Below are 13555 nucleotides of genomic sequence, written 5' to 3' on the forward strand. Positions count from 1 at the left end.
TCTACTGTATTATATAATGTAATATCACTAGCAGTGCTCTACTGTATTATATAATGTAATATCACTAGCAGTGCTCTATTGTATTATATAATGTAATATCACTAGCAGTGCTCTATTGTATTATACAATGTAATATCACTAGCAGTGCTCTACTGTATTATACAATGTAATATCACTAGCAGTGCTCTACTGTATTATATAATGTAATATCACTAGCAGTGTTCTACTATATTATACAATGTATTATCACTAGCAGTGCTCTATTGTATTATACTGTGTAATATCACTAGCAGTGCTCTACTGTATTATATAATGTAATATCACTAGCAGTGCTCTACTGTATTATATAATGTAATATCACTAGCAGTGCTCTACTGTATTATATAATGTAATATCACTAGCAGTGCTCTACTGTATTATATAATGTAATATCACTAGCAGTGCTCTACTGTATTATACAATGTAATATCACTAGCAGTGCTCTACTGTATTATATAATGTGCTATCACTAGCAGTGCTCTATTGTATTATACAGTGTAATATCACTAGCAGTGCTCTATTGTATTATATAATGTAATATCACTAGCAGTGCTCTACTGTATTATATAATGTAATATCACTAGCAGTGCTCTACTGTATTATATAATGTAATATCACTAGCAGTGCTCTATTGTATTATACTGTGTAATATCACTAGCAGTGCTCTACTGTATTATATAATGTAATATCACTAGCAGTGCTCTACTGTATTATACTGTGTAATATCACTAGCAGTGCTCTATTGTATTATATAATGTAATATCACTAGCAGTGCTCTACTGTATTATATAATGTAATATCACTAGCAGTGCTCTACTGTATTATATAATGTAATATCACTAGCAGTGCTCTACTGTATTATATAATGTAATATCACTAGCAGTGCTCTACTGTATTATATAATGTAATATCACTAGCAGTGCTCTACTGTATTATATAATGTAATATCACTAGCAGTGCTCTACTGTATTATATAATGTAATATCACTAGCAGTGCTCTATTGTATTATATAATGTAATATCACTAGCAGTGCTCTATTGTATTATATAATGTAATATCACTAGCAGTGCTCTACTGTATTATACAATGTAATATCACTAGCAGTGCTCTACTGTATTATATAATGTAATATCACTAGCAGTGTTCTACTATATTATACAATGTAATATCACTAGCAGTGCTCTATTGTATTATACTGTGTAATATCACTAGCAGTGCTCTACTGTATTATATAATGTAATATCACTAGCAGTGCTCTACTGTATTATATAATGTAATATCACTAGCAGTGCTCTACTGTATTATACAATGTAATATCACTAGCAGTGCTCTACTGTATTATATAATGTAATATCACTAGCAGTGTTCTATTGTATTATATAATGTAATATCACTAGCAGTGCTCTACTGTATTATATAATGTAATATCACTAGCAGTGCTCTATTGTATTATATAATGTAATATCACTAGCAGTGCTCTACTGTATTGTATAATGTAATATCACTAGCAGTGCTCTATTGTATTATATAATGTAATATCACTAGCAGTGCTCTACTGTATTATACAGTGTAATATCACTAGCAGTGCTCTATTGTATTATACAATGTAATATCACTAGCAGTGCTCTACTGTATTATATAATGTACTATCACTAGCATTGCTCTATTGTATTATACAGTGTAATATCACTAGCAGTGCTCTACTGTATTATATAATGTAATATCACTAGCAGTGCTCTATTGTATTATATAATGTAATATCACTAGCAGTGCTCTATTGTATTATACAATGTAATATCACTAGCAGTGTTCTACTATATTATATAATGTAATATCACTAGCAGTGCTCCACTGTATTATACTGTGTAATATCACTAGCAGTGCTCTATTGTATTATACAATGTAATATCACTAGCAGTGCTCTATTGTATTATACAGTGTAATATCACTAGCAGTGCTCTATTGTATTATACAATGTAATATCACTAGCAGTGTTCTACTATATTATATAATGTAATATCACTAGCAGTGCTCCACTGTATTATACTGTGTAATATCACTAGCAGTGCTCTACTGTATTATACAGTGTAATATCACTAGCAGTGCTCTACTGTATTATACAATGTAATATCACTAGCAGTGCTCTACTGTATTATATAATGTACTATCACTAGCAGTGCTCTATTGTATTATACAGTGTAATATCACTAGCAGTGCTCTACTGTATTATACAATGTAATATCACTAGCAGTGCTCTATTGTATTATACAGTGTAATATCACTAGCAGTGCTCTACTGTATTATACAATGTAATATCACTAGCAGTGCTCTATTGTATTATACAGTGTAATATCACTAGCAGTGCTCTACTGTAATATACAGTGTAATATCACTAGCAGTGCTCTACTGTATTATACAATGTAATATCACTAGCAGTGCTCTACTGTATTATATAATGTAATATCACTAGCAGTGCTCTACTGTATTATATAATGTAATATCACTAGCAGTGCTCTACTGTATTATACAATGTAATATCACTAGCAGTGCTCTACTGTATTATACAGTGTAATATCACTAGCAGTGCTCTACTGTATTATATAATGTAATATCACTAGCAGTGCTCTATTGTATTATATAATGTAATATCACTAGCAGTGCTCTACTGTATTATACTGTGTAATATCACTAGCAGTGCTCTACTGTATTATACTGTGTAATATCACTAGCAGTGCTCTATTGTATTATACAATGTAATATCACTAGCAGTGCTCTATTGTATTATACAAAGTAATATCACTAGCAGTGCTCTATTGTATTATACAATGTAATATCACTAGCAGTGCTCTACTGTATTATACAGTGTAATATCACTAGCAGTGCTCTACTGTATTATACAGTGTAATATCACTAGCAGTGCTCTATTGTATTATACAATGTAATATCACTAGCAGTGCTCTATTGTATTATACAAAGTAATATCACTAGCAGTGCTCTACTGTATTATACAATGTAATATCACTAGCAGTGCTCTACTGTATTATATAATGTAATATCACTAGCAGTGCTCTATTGTATTATACAATGTAATATCACTAGCAGTGCTCTATTGTATTATATAATGTAATATCACTAGCAGTGCTCTACTGTATTATATAATGTAATATCACTAGCAGTGCTCTATTGTATTATACAATGTAATATCACTAGCAGTGCTCTACTGTATTATATAATGTAATATCACTAGCAGTGCTCTACTGTATTATATAATGTAATATCACTAGCAGTGCTCTATTGTATTATACTGTGTAATATCACTAGCAGTGCTCTATTGTATTATACAGTGTAATATCACTAGCAGTGCTCTACTGTATTATATAATGTAATATCACTAGCAGTGCTCTATTGTATTATACAGTGTAATATCACTAGCAGTGCTCTATTGTATTATACAATGTAATATCACTAGCAGTGCTCTACTGTATTATATAATGTAATATCACTAGCAGTGCTCTACTGTATTATACTGTGTAATATCACTAGCAGTGCTCTACTGTATTATATAATATAATATCAATAGCAGTGCTCTACTGTATTATACAATGTAATATCACTAGCAGTGCTCTACTGTATTATATAATGTAATATCACTAGCAGTGCTCTACTGTATTATACAGTGTAATATCACTAGCAGTGCTCTATTGTATTATACAATGTAATATCACTAGCAGTGCTCTACTGTATTATATGATGTAATATCACTAGCAGTACTCTACTGTATTATATAATGTAATATCACTAGCAGTGCTCTACTGTATTATATAATGTAATATCACTAGCAGTGCTCTACTGTATTATATAATGTAATATCACTAGCAGTGTTCTACTATATTATATAATGTAATATCACTAGGAGTGCTCTACTGTATTATACAGTGTAATATCACTAGCAGTGCTCTACTGTATTATACAATGTAATATCACTAGCAGTGCTCTACTGTATTATATAATGTAATATCACTAGCAGTGCTCTACTGTATTATATAATATATAATGTAATAATTATAGTGATATCAGTGACAGTGCTGTGTATTATAGTGATATCAGTGACAGTGCTGTGTATTATAGTGATATCAATGACAATGCTGTGTATTATAGTGATATCAGTGACAGTGCTGTGTATTATAGTGATATCAGTGACAGTGCTGTGTATTATAGTGATATCAGTGACAATGCTGTGTATTATAGTGATATCAGTGACAGTGCTGTGTATTATAGTGATATCAGTGACAATGCTGTGTATTATAGTGATATCAGTGACAGTGCTGTGTATTATAGTGATATCAGTGACAGTGCTGTGTATTATAGTGATATCAGTGACAGTGCTGTGTATTATAGTGATATCAGTGACAATGTTGTGTATTATAGTGATATCAGTGACAATGCTGTGTATTATAGTGATATCAGTGACAGTGCTGTGTATTATAGTGATATCAGTGACAATGCTGTGTATTATAGTGATATCAGTGACAGTGCTGTGTATTATGGTGATATTATTGACAATGCTGTGTATTATAGTGATATCAGTGACAGTGCTGTGTATTATAGTGATATCAGTGACAGTGCTGTGTATTATAGTGATATCAGTGACAGTGCTGTGTATTATAGTGATATCAGTGACAATGCTGTATATTATAGGGATATCAGTGACAGTGCTGTGTATTATAGTGATATCAGTGACAATGCTGTGTATTATAGTGATATCATTGACAATGCTGTGTATTATAGTGATATCCGTGACAATGCTGTGTATTATAGTGATATCAGTGACAATGCTGTGTATTATAGTGATATCAGTGACAGTGCTGTGTATTATAGTGATATCAGTGACAGTGCTGTGTATTATAGTGATACCAGTGACAATGCTGTGTATTATAGTGATATCCGTGACAATGCTGTGTATTATAGTGATATCAGTGACAATGCTGTGTATTATAGTGATATCATTGACAATGCTGTGTATTATAGTGATATCAGTGACAATGCTGTGTATTATAGTGATATCAGTGACAATGCTGTGTATTATAGTGATATCATTGACAATGCTGTGTATTATAGTGATATCCGTGACAATGCTGTGTATTATAGTGATATCAGTGACAATGCTGTGTATTATAGTGATATCAGTGACAGTGCTGTGTATTATAGTGATATCAGTGACAGTGCTGTGTATTATAGTGATACCAGTGACAATGCTGTGTATTATAGTGATATCAGTGACAATGCTGTGTATTATAGTGATATCATTGACAATGCTGTGTATTATAGTGATATCAGTGACAATGCTGTGTATTATAGTGATATCAGTGACAATGCTGTGTATTATAGTGATATCATTGACAATGCTGTGTATTATAGTGATATCAGTGACAGTGCTGTGTATTATAGTGATATCAGTGACAGTGCTGTGTATTATAGTGATATCAGTGACAGTGCTGTGTATTATAGTGATATCAGTGACAATGCTGTGTATTATAGTGATATCAGTGACAGTGCTGTGTATTATAGTGATATCAGTGACAGTGCTGTGTATTATAGTGATATCAGTGACAGTGCTGTGTATTACAGTGATATCAGTGACAATGCTGTGTATTATAGTGATATCAGTGACAATGCTGTGTATTATAGTGATATAAGTGACAATGCTGTGTATTATAGTGATATCAGTGACAATGCTGTGTATTATAGTGATATCAGTGACAGTGCTGTGTATTATAGTGATATCAGTGACATTGCTGTGTATTATAGTGATATCAGTGACAGTGCTGTGTACTATAGTGATATCAGTGACAATGCTGTGTATTATAGTGATATCAGTGACAATGCTGTGTATTATAGTGATATCAGTGGCAATGCTGTGTATTATAGTGATATCAGTGACAATGCTGTGTATTATAGTGATATCAGTGACAGTGCTGTGTATTATAGTGATATCAGTGACAGTGCTGTGTATTATAGTGATATCAGTGACAGTGCTGTGTATTATAGTGATATCAGTGACAGTGCTGTGTATTATAGTGATATCAGTGACAATGCTGTGTATTATAGTGATATCAGTGACAGTGCTGTGTATTATAGTGATATCAGTGACAATGCTCTGTATTATAGTGATATCAGTGACAGTGCTGTGTATTATAGTGATATCAGTGACAGTGCTGTGTATTATAGTGATATCAGTGACAGTGCTGTGCATTATAGTGATATCAGTGACAATGCTGTGTATTATAGTGATATCAGTGACAGTGCTGTGTATTATAGTGATATCAGTGACAGTGCTGTGTATTATAGTGATATCAATGACAATGCTGTGTATTATAGTGATATCAGTGACAATGCTGTGTATTATAGTGATATCAGTGACAATGCTGTGTATTATAGTGATATTAGTGACAATGCTGTGTATTATAGTGATATCAGTGACAATGCTGTGTATTATAGTGATATCAGTGACAATGCTGTGTATTATAGTGATATTAGTGACAGTGCTGTGTATTATAGTGATATCAGTGACAGTGCTGTGTATTATAGTGATATCAGTGACAGTGCTGTGTATTATAGTGATATCAGTGACAGTGCTGTGTATTATAGTGATATCAATGACAATGCTGTGTATTATAGTGATATCAGTGACAATGCTGTGTATTATAGTGATATCAGTGACAATGCTGTGTATTATAGTGATATTAGTGACAATGCTGTGTATTATAGTGATATCAGTGACAATGCTGTGTATTATAGTGATATCAGTGACAATGCTGTGTATTATAGTGATATTAGTGACAGTGCTGTGTATTATAGTGATATCAGTGACAGTGCTGTGTATTATAGTGATATCAGTGACAGTGCTGTGTATTATAGTGATATCAGTGACAATGCTGTGTATTATAGTGATATCAGTGACAATGCTGTGTATTATAGTGATATCAGTGACAGTGCTGTGTATTATAGTGATATCAGTGACAATGCTGTGTATTATAGTGATATCAGTGACAATGCTGTGTATTATAGTGATATCAGTGACAATGTTGTGTATTACAGTGATATCAGTGACAGTGCTGTGTATTACAGTGATATCAGTGACAATGCTGTGTATTATAGTGATATCAGTGACAATGCTGTGTATTATAGTGATATCAGTGACAGTGCTGTGTATTATAGTGATATCAGTGACAGTGCTGTGTATTATAGTGATATCAGTGACAGTACTGTGTATTATAGTGATATCAGTGACAATGCTGTGTATTATAGTGATATCAGTGACAATGCTGTGTATTATAGTGATATCAGTGACAGTGCTGTGTATTATAGTGATATCAGTGACAGTGCTGTGTATTATAGTGATATCAGTGACAGTGCTGTGTATTATAGTGATATCAGTGACAATGCTGTGTATTATAGTGATATCAGTGACAGTGCTGTGTATTATAGTGATATCAGTGACAATGTTGTGTATTACAGTGATATCAGTGACAGTGCTGTGTATTACAGTGATATCAGTGACAGTGCTGTGTATTATAGTGATATCAGTGACAATGCTGTGTATTATAGTGATATCAGTGACAGTGCTGTGTATTATAGTGATATCAGTGACAGTGCTGTGTATTATAGTGATATCAGTGACAATGCTGTGTATTATAGTGATATCAGTGACAGTGCTGTGTATTACAGTGATATCAGTGACAGTGCTGTGTATTATAGTGATATCAGTGACAATGCTGTGTATTATAGTGATATCAGTGACAGTGCTGTGTATTATAGTGATATCAGTGACAGTGCTGTGTATTATAGTGATGTCAGTGACAGTACTGTGTATTATAGTGATATCAGTGACACTGCTGTGTATTATAGTGATATCAGTGACAATGTTGTGTATTACAGTGATATCAGTGACAGTGCTGTGTATTATAGTGATATCAGTGACAATGCTGTGTATTATAGTGATATCAGTGACAATGTTGTGTATTACAGTGATATCAGTGACAGTGCTGTGTATCATAGTGATATCAGTGACAATGCTGTGTATTATAGTGATATCAGTGACAATGTTGTGTATTACAGTGATATCAGTGACAGTGCTGTGTATTACAGTGATATCAGTGACACTGCTGTGTATTATAGTGATATCAGTGACAATGTTGTGTATTACAGTGATATCAGTGACAGTACTGTGTATTATAGTGATATCAGTGACAATGCTGTGTATTATAGTGATATCAGTGACAATGTTGTGTATTACAGTGATATCAGTGACAGTGCTGTGTATTATAGTGATATCAGTGACAATGCTGTGTATTATAGTGATATCAGTGACAGTGCTGTGTATTATAGTGATATCAGTGACAGTGCTGTGTATTATAGTGATATCAGTGACAATGCTGTGTATTATAGTGATATCAGTGACAATGCTGTGTATTATAGTGATATCAGTGACAGTGCTGTGTATTATAGTGATATCAGTGACAATGCTGTGTATTATAGTGATATCAGTGACAGTGCTGTGTATTATAGTGATATCAGTGACAATGCTGTGTATTATAGTGATATCAGTGACAATGCTGTGTATTATAGTGATATCAGTGACAATGCTGTGTATTATAGTGATATCAGTGACAATGCTGTGTATTATAGTGATATCAGTGACAGTGCTGTGTATTATAGTGATATCAGTGACAGTGCTGTGTATTATAGTGATATCAGTGACAGTGCTGTGTATTATAGTGATATCAGTGACAATGCTGTGTATTATAGTGATATCAGTGACAGTGCTGTGTATTATAGTGATATCAGTGACAATGCTGTGTATTATAGTGATATCAGTGACAGTGCTGTGTATTATAGTGATATCAGTGACAGTGCTGTGTATTATAGTGATATCAGTGACAATGCTGTGTATTATAGTGATATCAGTGACAGTGCTGTGTATTATAGTGATATCAGTGACAATGCTGTGTATTACAGTGATATCAGTGACAGTGCTGTGTATTATAGTGATATCAGTGACAGTGCTGTGTATTATAGTGATATCAGTGACAGTGCTGTGTATTATAGTGATATCAGTGACAATGCTGTGTATTATAGTGATATCAGTGACAATGCTGTGTATTATAGTGATATCAGTGACAGTGCTGTGTATTATAGTGATATCAGTGACAATGCTGTGTATTATAGTGATATCAGTGACAATGCTGTGTATTATAGTGATATCAGTGACAGTGCTGTGTATTATAGTGATATCAGTGACAATGCTGTGTATTACAGTGATATCAGTGACAGTGCTGTGTATTATAGTGATATCAGTGACAGTGCTGTGTATTATAGTGATATCAGTGACAGTGCTGTGTATTATAGTGATATCAGTGACAATGCTGTGTATTATAGTGATATCAGTGACAATGCTGTGTATTATAGTGATATCAGTGACAGTGCTGTGTATTATAGTGATATCAGTGACAATGCTGTGTATTACAGTGATATCAGTGACAGTGCTGTGTATTATAGTGATATCAGTGACAGTGCTGTGTATTATAGTGATACCAGTGACAATGCTGTGTATTATAGTGATATCAGTGACAATGCTGTGTATTATAGTGATATCAGTGACAGTGCTGTGTATTATAGTGATATCAGTGACAATGCTGTGTATTATAGTGATATCAGTGACAGTGCTGTGTATTATAGTGATATCAGTGACAGTGCTGTGTATTATAGTGATATCAGTGACAGTGCTGTGTATTATAGTGATATCAGTGACAGTGCTGTGTATTATAGTGATATCAGTGACAGTGCTGTGTATTATAGTGATATCAGTGACAGTGCTGTGTATTATAGTGATATCAGTGACAGTGCTGTGTATTATAGTGATATCAGTGACAATGCTGTGTATTATAGTGATATCAGTGACAATGCTGTGTATTATAGTGATATCAGTGACAATAATGTGTCTATATATCTATCTATTTATCTCATATCTATCTATCTATCTCATATCTATCTATCTCATATATATCTATCTCTTATATATCTAATCTATCTATCTATCTATCTCCTATGTAATCTATCTATCTGCTATCTATCTCATTTCTATCTATCTATCTCCTATGTAATCTATCTATCTGTCTATCTATCTCATTTCTATCTATCTATCTCCTATGTAATCTATCTATCTATCTCTATGTAATCTATCTATCTCTATGTAATCTATCTATCTATCTCATATCTATCTGTCTATCTCCTATGTAATCTATCTATCTCATATATATATCTATCTCTTATATATCTAATCTATCTATATATCTATCTCCTAAGTAATCTATCTATATATCTCCTATGTAATCTATCTATCTGTCTATCTATCTCATATCTATCTATCTATCTCTATGTAATCTATCTATCTCTATGTATCCTTCCATCTTTATCCATGGTGCCGGCAGTGACGGGGTTACATACAGGGTGAGGTGTGGCTCATTATCGCCTCCTCCCGGTGGTCCCGCTCACCTCTCCTGACATCGCCGCTTTAAGGCGGAGGGAGCTGAGCGGAGGATCGCGAGCGCTTCATAGTCTCCGTTCACATTGTATCCGTTCGGCACCGCGCAGTACAGTAATGGATTACAATGGGTTATTACCGTCTTATAACACGGACGGCCCGGGATCTGTAGGGTTAATACCGTCTTATAACACGGACGGCCCGGGATCTGTAGGGTTAATACCGTCTTATAACACGGACGGCCCGGGATCTGTAGGGTTAATACCGTCTTATAACACGGACGGCCCGGGATCTGTAGGGTTAATACCGTCTTATAACACGGACGGCCCGGGATCTGTAGGGTTAATACCGTCTTATAACACGGACGGCCCGGGATCTGTAGGGTTAATACCGTCTTATAACACGGACGGCCCGGGATCTGTAGGGTTAATACCGTCTTATAACACGGACGGCCCGGGATCTGTAGGGTTAATACCGTCTTATAACACGGACGGCCCGGGATCTGTAGGGTTAATACCGTCTTATAACACGGACGGCCCGGGATCTGTAGGGTTAATACCGTCTTATAACACGGACGGCCCGGGATCTGTAGGGTTAATACCGTCTTATAACACGGACGGCCCGGGATCTGTAGGGTTAATACCGTCTTATAACACGGACGGCCCGGGATCTGTAGGGTTAATACCGTCTTATAACACGGACGGCCCGGGATCTCTAGGGTTAATACCGTCTTATAACACGGACGGCCCGGGATCTGTAGGGTTAATACCGTCTTATAACACGGACGGCCCGGGATCTGTAGGGTTAATACCGTCTTATAACACGGACGGCCCGGGATCTGTAGGGTTAATGCCGTCTTATAACACGGACGGCCCGGGATCTGTAGGGTTAATGCCGTCTTATAACACGGACGGCCCGGGATCTGTAGGGTTAATGCCGTCTTATAACACGGACGGCCCGGGATCTGTAGGGTTAATACCGTCTCATAACACGGACGGCCCGGGATCTGTAGGGTTAATACCGTCTTATAACACGGACGGCCCGGGATCTATAGGGTTAATACCGTCTCATAACACGGACGGCCCGGGATCTATAGGGTTATTTTGTGTCACTGTCGCTTTAAGAGGCGAATATTCTAGGAATGCGCTGTGCTACTGACATACATTATAGACGTGACGTCACGGCGGCTGCTCACGGAAGGGGTTAACAGAGAGCGGGACGGCCTCGAGTTTAACCCATTCCTCCCCAGGCCAGCTCTCCACACAACATACGGATTATCACAGTGTGCCCCCCTAGCCGCTGCAAAACTACAACTCCCAGCATGCCCGGACAGCCGAAGGCTGTCCGGGCATGCTGGGAGTTGTAGTTTTGTTACTTTATGCGGTCGGACTTTCAGAACATTAACTCTTTAGTGCAGTAAATGCCCCCAGTCTGCACCGCGGTGTGTGATGAAGAGCTCATTGTGGAGACGTGACGTCATCCTTCCCAGGGTACCTGTGACGTCATCAGACAGGATTGCATGCCGTTTTTTGTTTAGCCAACCCCCCCCCCCCTCCCCCAACACCCTTTCCATGCGGAATAATAATGGAAAAACCATAAGATATAGAATATATAGGGGAATGTCATCCAGACCTGTGCTGAGGAGAAGTTCTCCAGTTGCCTATGGCAACCAATCAGCTCGCTTCTTTCACTCTTCAGTGGGCTTTTTTAAAAATGAAAGCAGCGATCTGATTGGTTGCTATGGGCAACAGGGAAATGTTTTGATAAATCTCCCCGTATGAGATTACACCATATACCAGGGATATATAATATGATAATATAACAAGTCTCTATATTACAGTATATACCAGGGATATATAATATGATAATATAACAAGTCTCTATATTACAGTATATACCAGGGATATATAATATGATAATATAACAAGTCTCTATATTACAGTATATACCAGGTCTATATAATATGATAATATAACAAGTCTCTATATTACAGTATATACCAGGGATATATAATATGATGATATAACAAGTCTCTATATTACAGTATATACCAGGGATATATAATATGATAATATAACAAGTCTCTATATTACAGTATATACCAGTTTTATATAATATGATGATATAAAAAGTCTCTATATTACAGTATATACCAGTTCTATATAATATGATGATATAACAAGTCTCTATATTACAGTATATACCAGGGATATATGATATGATGATATAACAAGTTTCTATATTACAGTATATACCAGGGATATATAATATGATGATATACCAAGTCTCTATATTACAGTATATACCAGGTCTATATAATATGATGATATAACAAGTCTCTATATTACAGTATATACCAGTTCTATATAATATGATAATATAACAAGTCTCTATATTACAGTATATACCAGGGATATATAATATGAGGATATAACAAGTCTCTATATTACTGTATATACCAGGGATATATAATATGATAATATAACAAGTCTCTATATTACTGTATATACCAGTTCTATATAATATGATAATATAGCAAGTCTCTATATTACAGTATATACCAGGGATATATAATATGATGATATAACAAGTCTCTATATTACAGTATATACCAGGTCTATATAATATGATAATATAACAAGTCTCTATATTACAGTATATAACAGGGATATATAATATGATAATATAACAAGTCTCTATATTACAGTATATACCAGGGATATATAATATGATGATATAACAAGTCTCTATATTACAGTATATACCAGGTCTATATAATATGATGATATAACACGTCTATATATTACAGTATATACCAGGGATATATAATATGATAATATAACAAGTCTCTATATTACAGTTTATACCAGGGATATATAATAACAAGTCTCTATATTACAGTATCTACCAGGGATATATAATATGATGATATAACAAGTCTCTATATTACAGTATATACCAGGGCTATATAA

At 34.7% G+C, this 13555-nt stretch overlaps 1 protein-coding gene across 3 annotated transcripts in view; it reads left to right on the top strand.

The window, feature by feature from the left end:
• The window catches only part of LOC130315155 (cytochrome P450 26B1), a 131599-nt gene that overhangs the window by 82137 nt on the left and 35907 nt on the right, over positions 1–13555 (top strand). The window contains exon 1 of one of the 3 annotated variants that reach the window (XM_056552759.1): positions 11942–12073. The exons of the other annotated variants lie outside the window; for them this stretch is intronic. Coding sequence (XP_056408734.1) covers positions 12032–12073 — 42 coding nt within the window. The 5' untranslated portion in view covers positions 11942–12031. Of the gene's footprint in view, positions 1–11941; positions 12074–13555 lie in introns of those variants that run through there. 3 annotated transcript variants of the gene reach the window in all.

The sequence above is a fragment of the Hyla sarda genome, chromosome 1 (assembly GCF_029499605.1).
Source record: "Hyla sarda isolate aHylSar1 chromosome 1, aHylSar1.hap1, whole genome shotgun sequence".
Lineage (NCBI taxonomy): Eukaryota > Metazoa > Chordata > Amphibia > Anura > Hylidae > Hyla > Hyla sarda.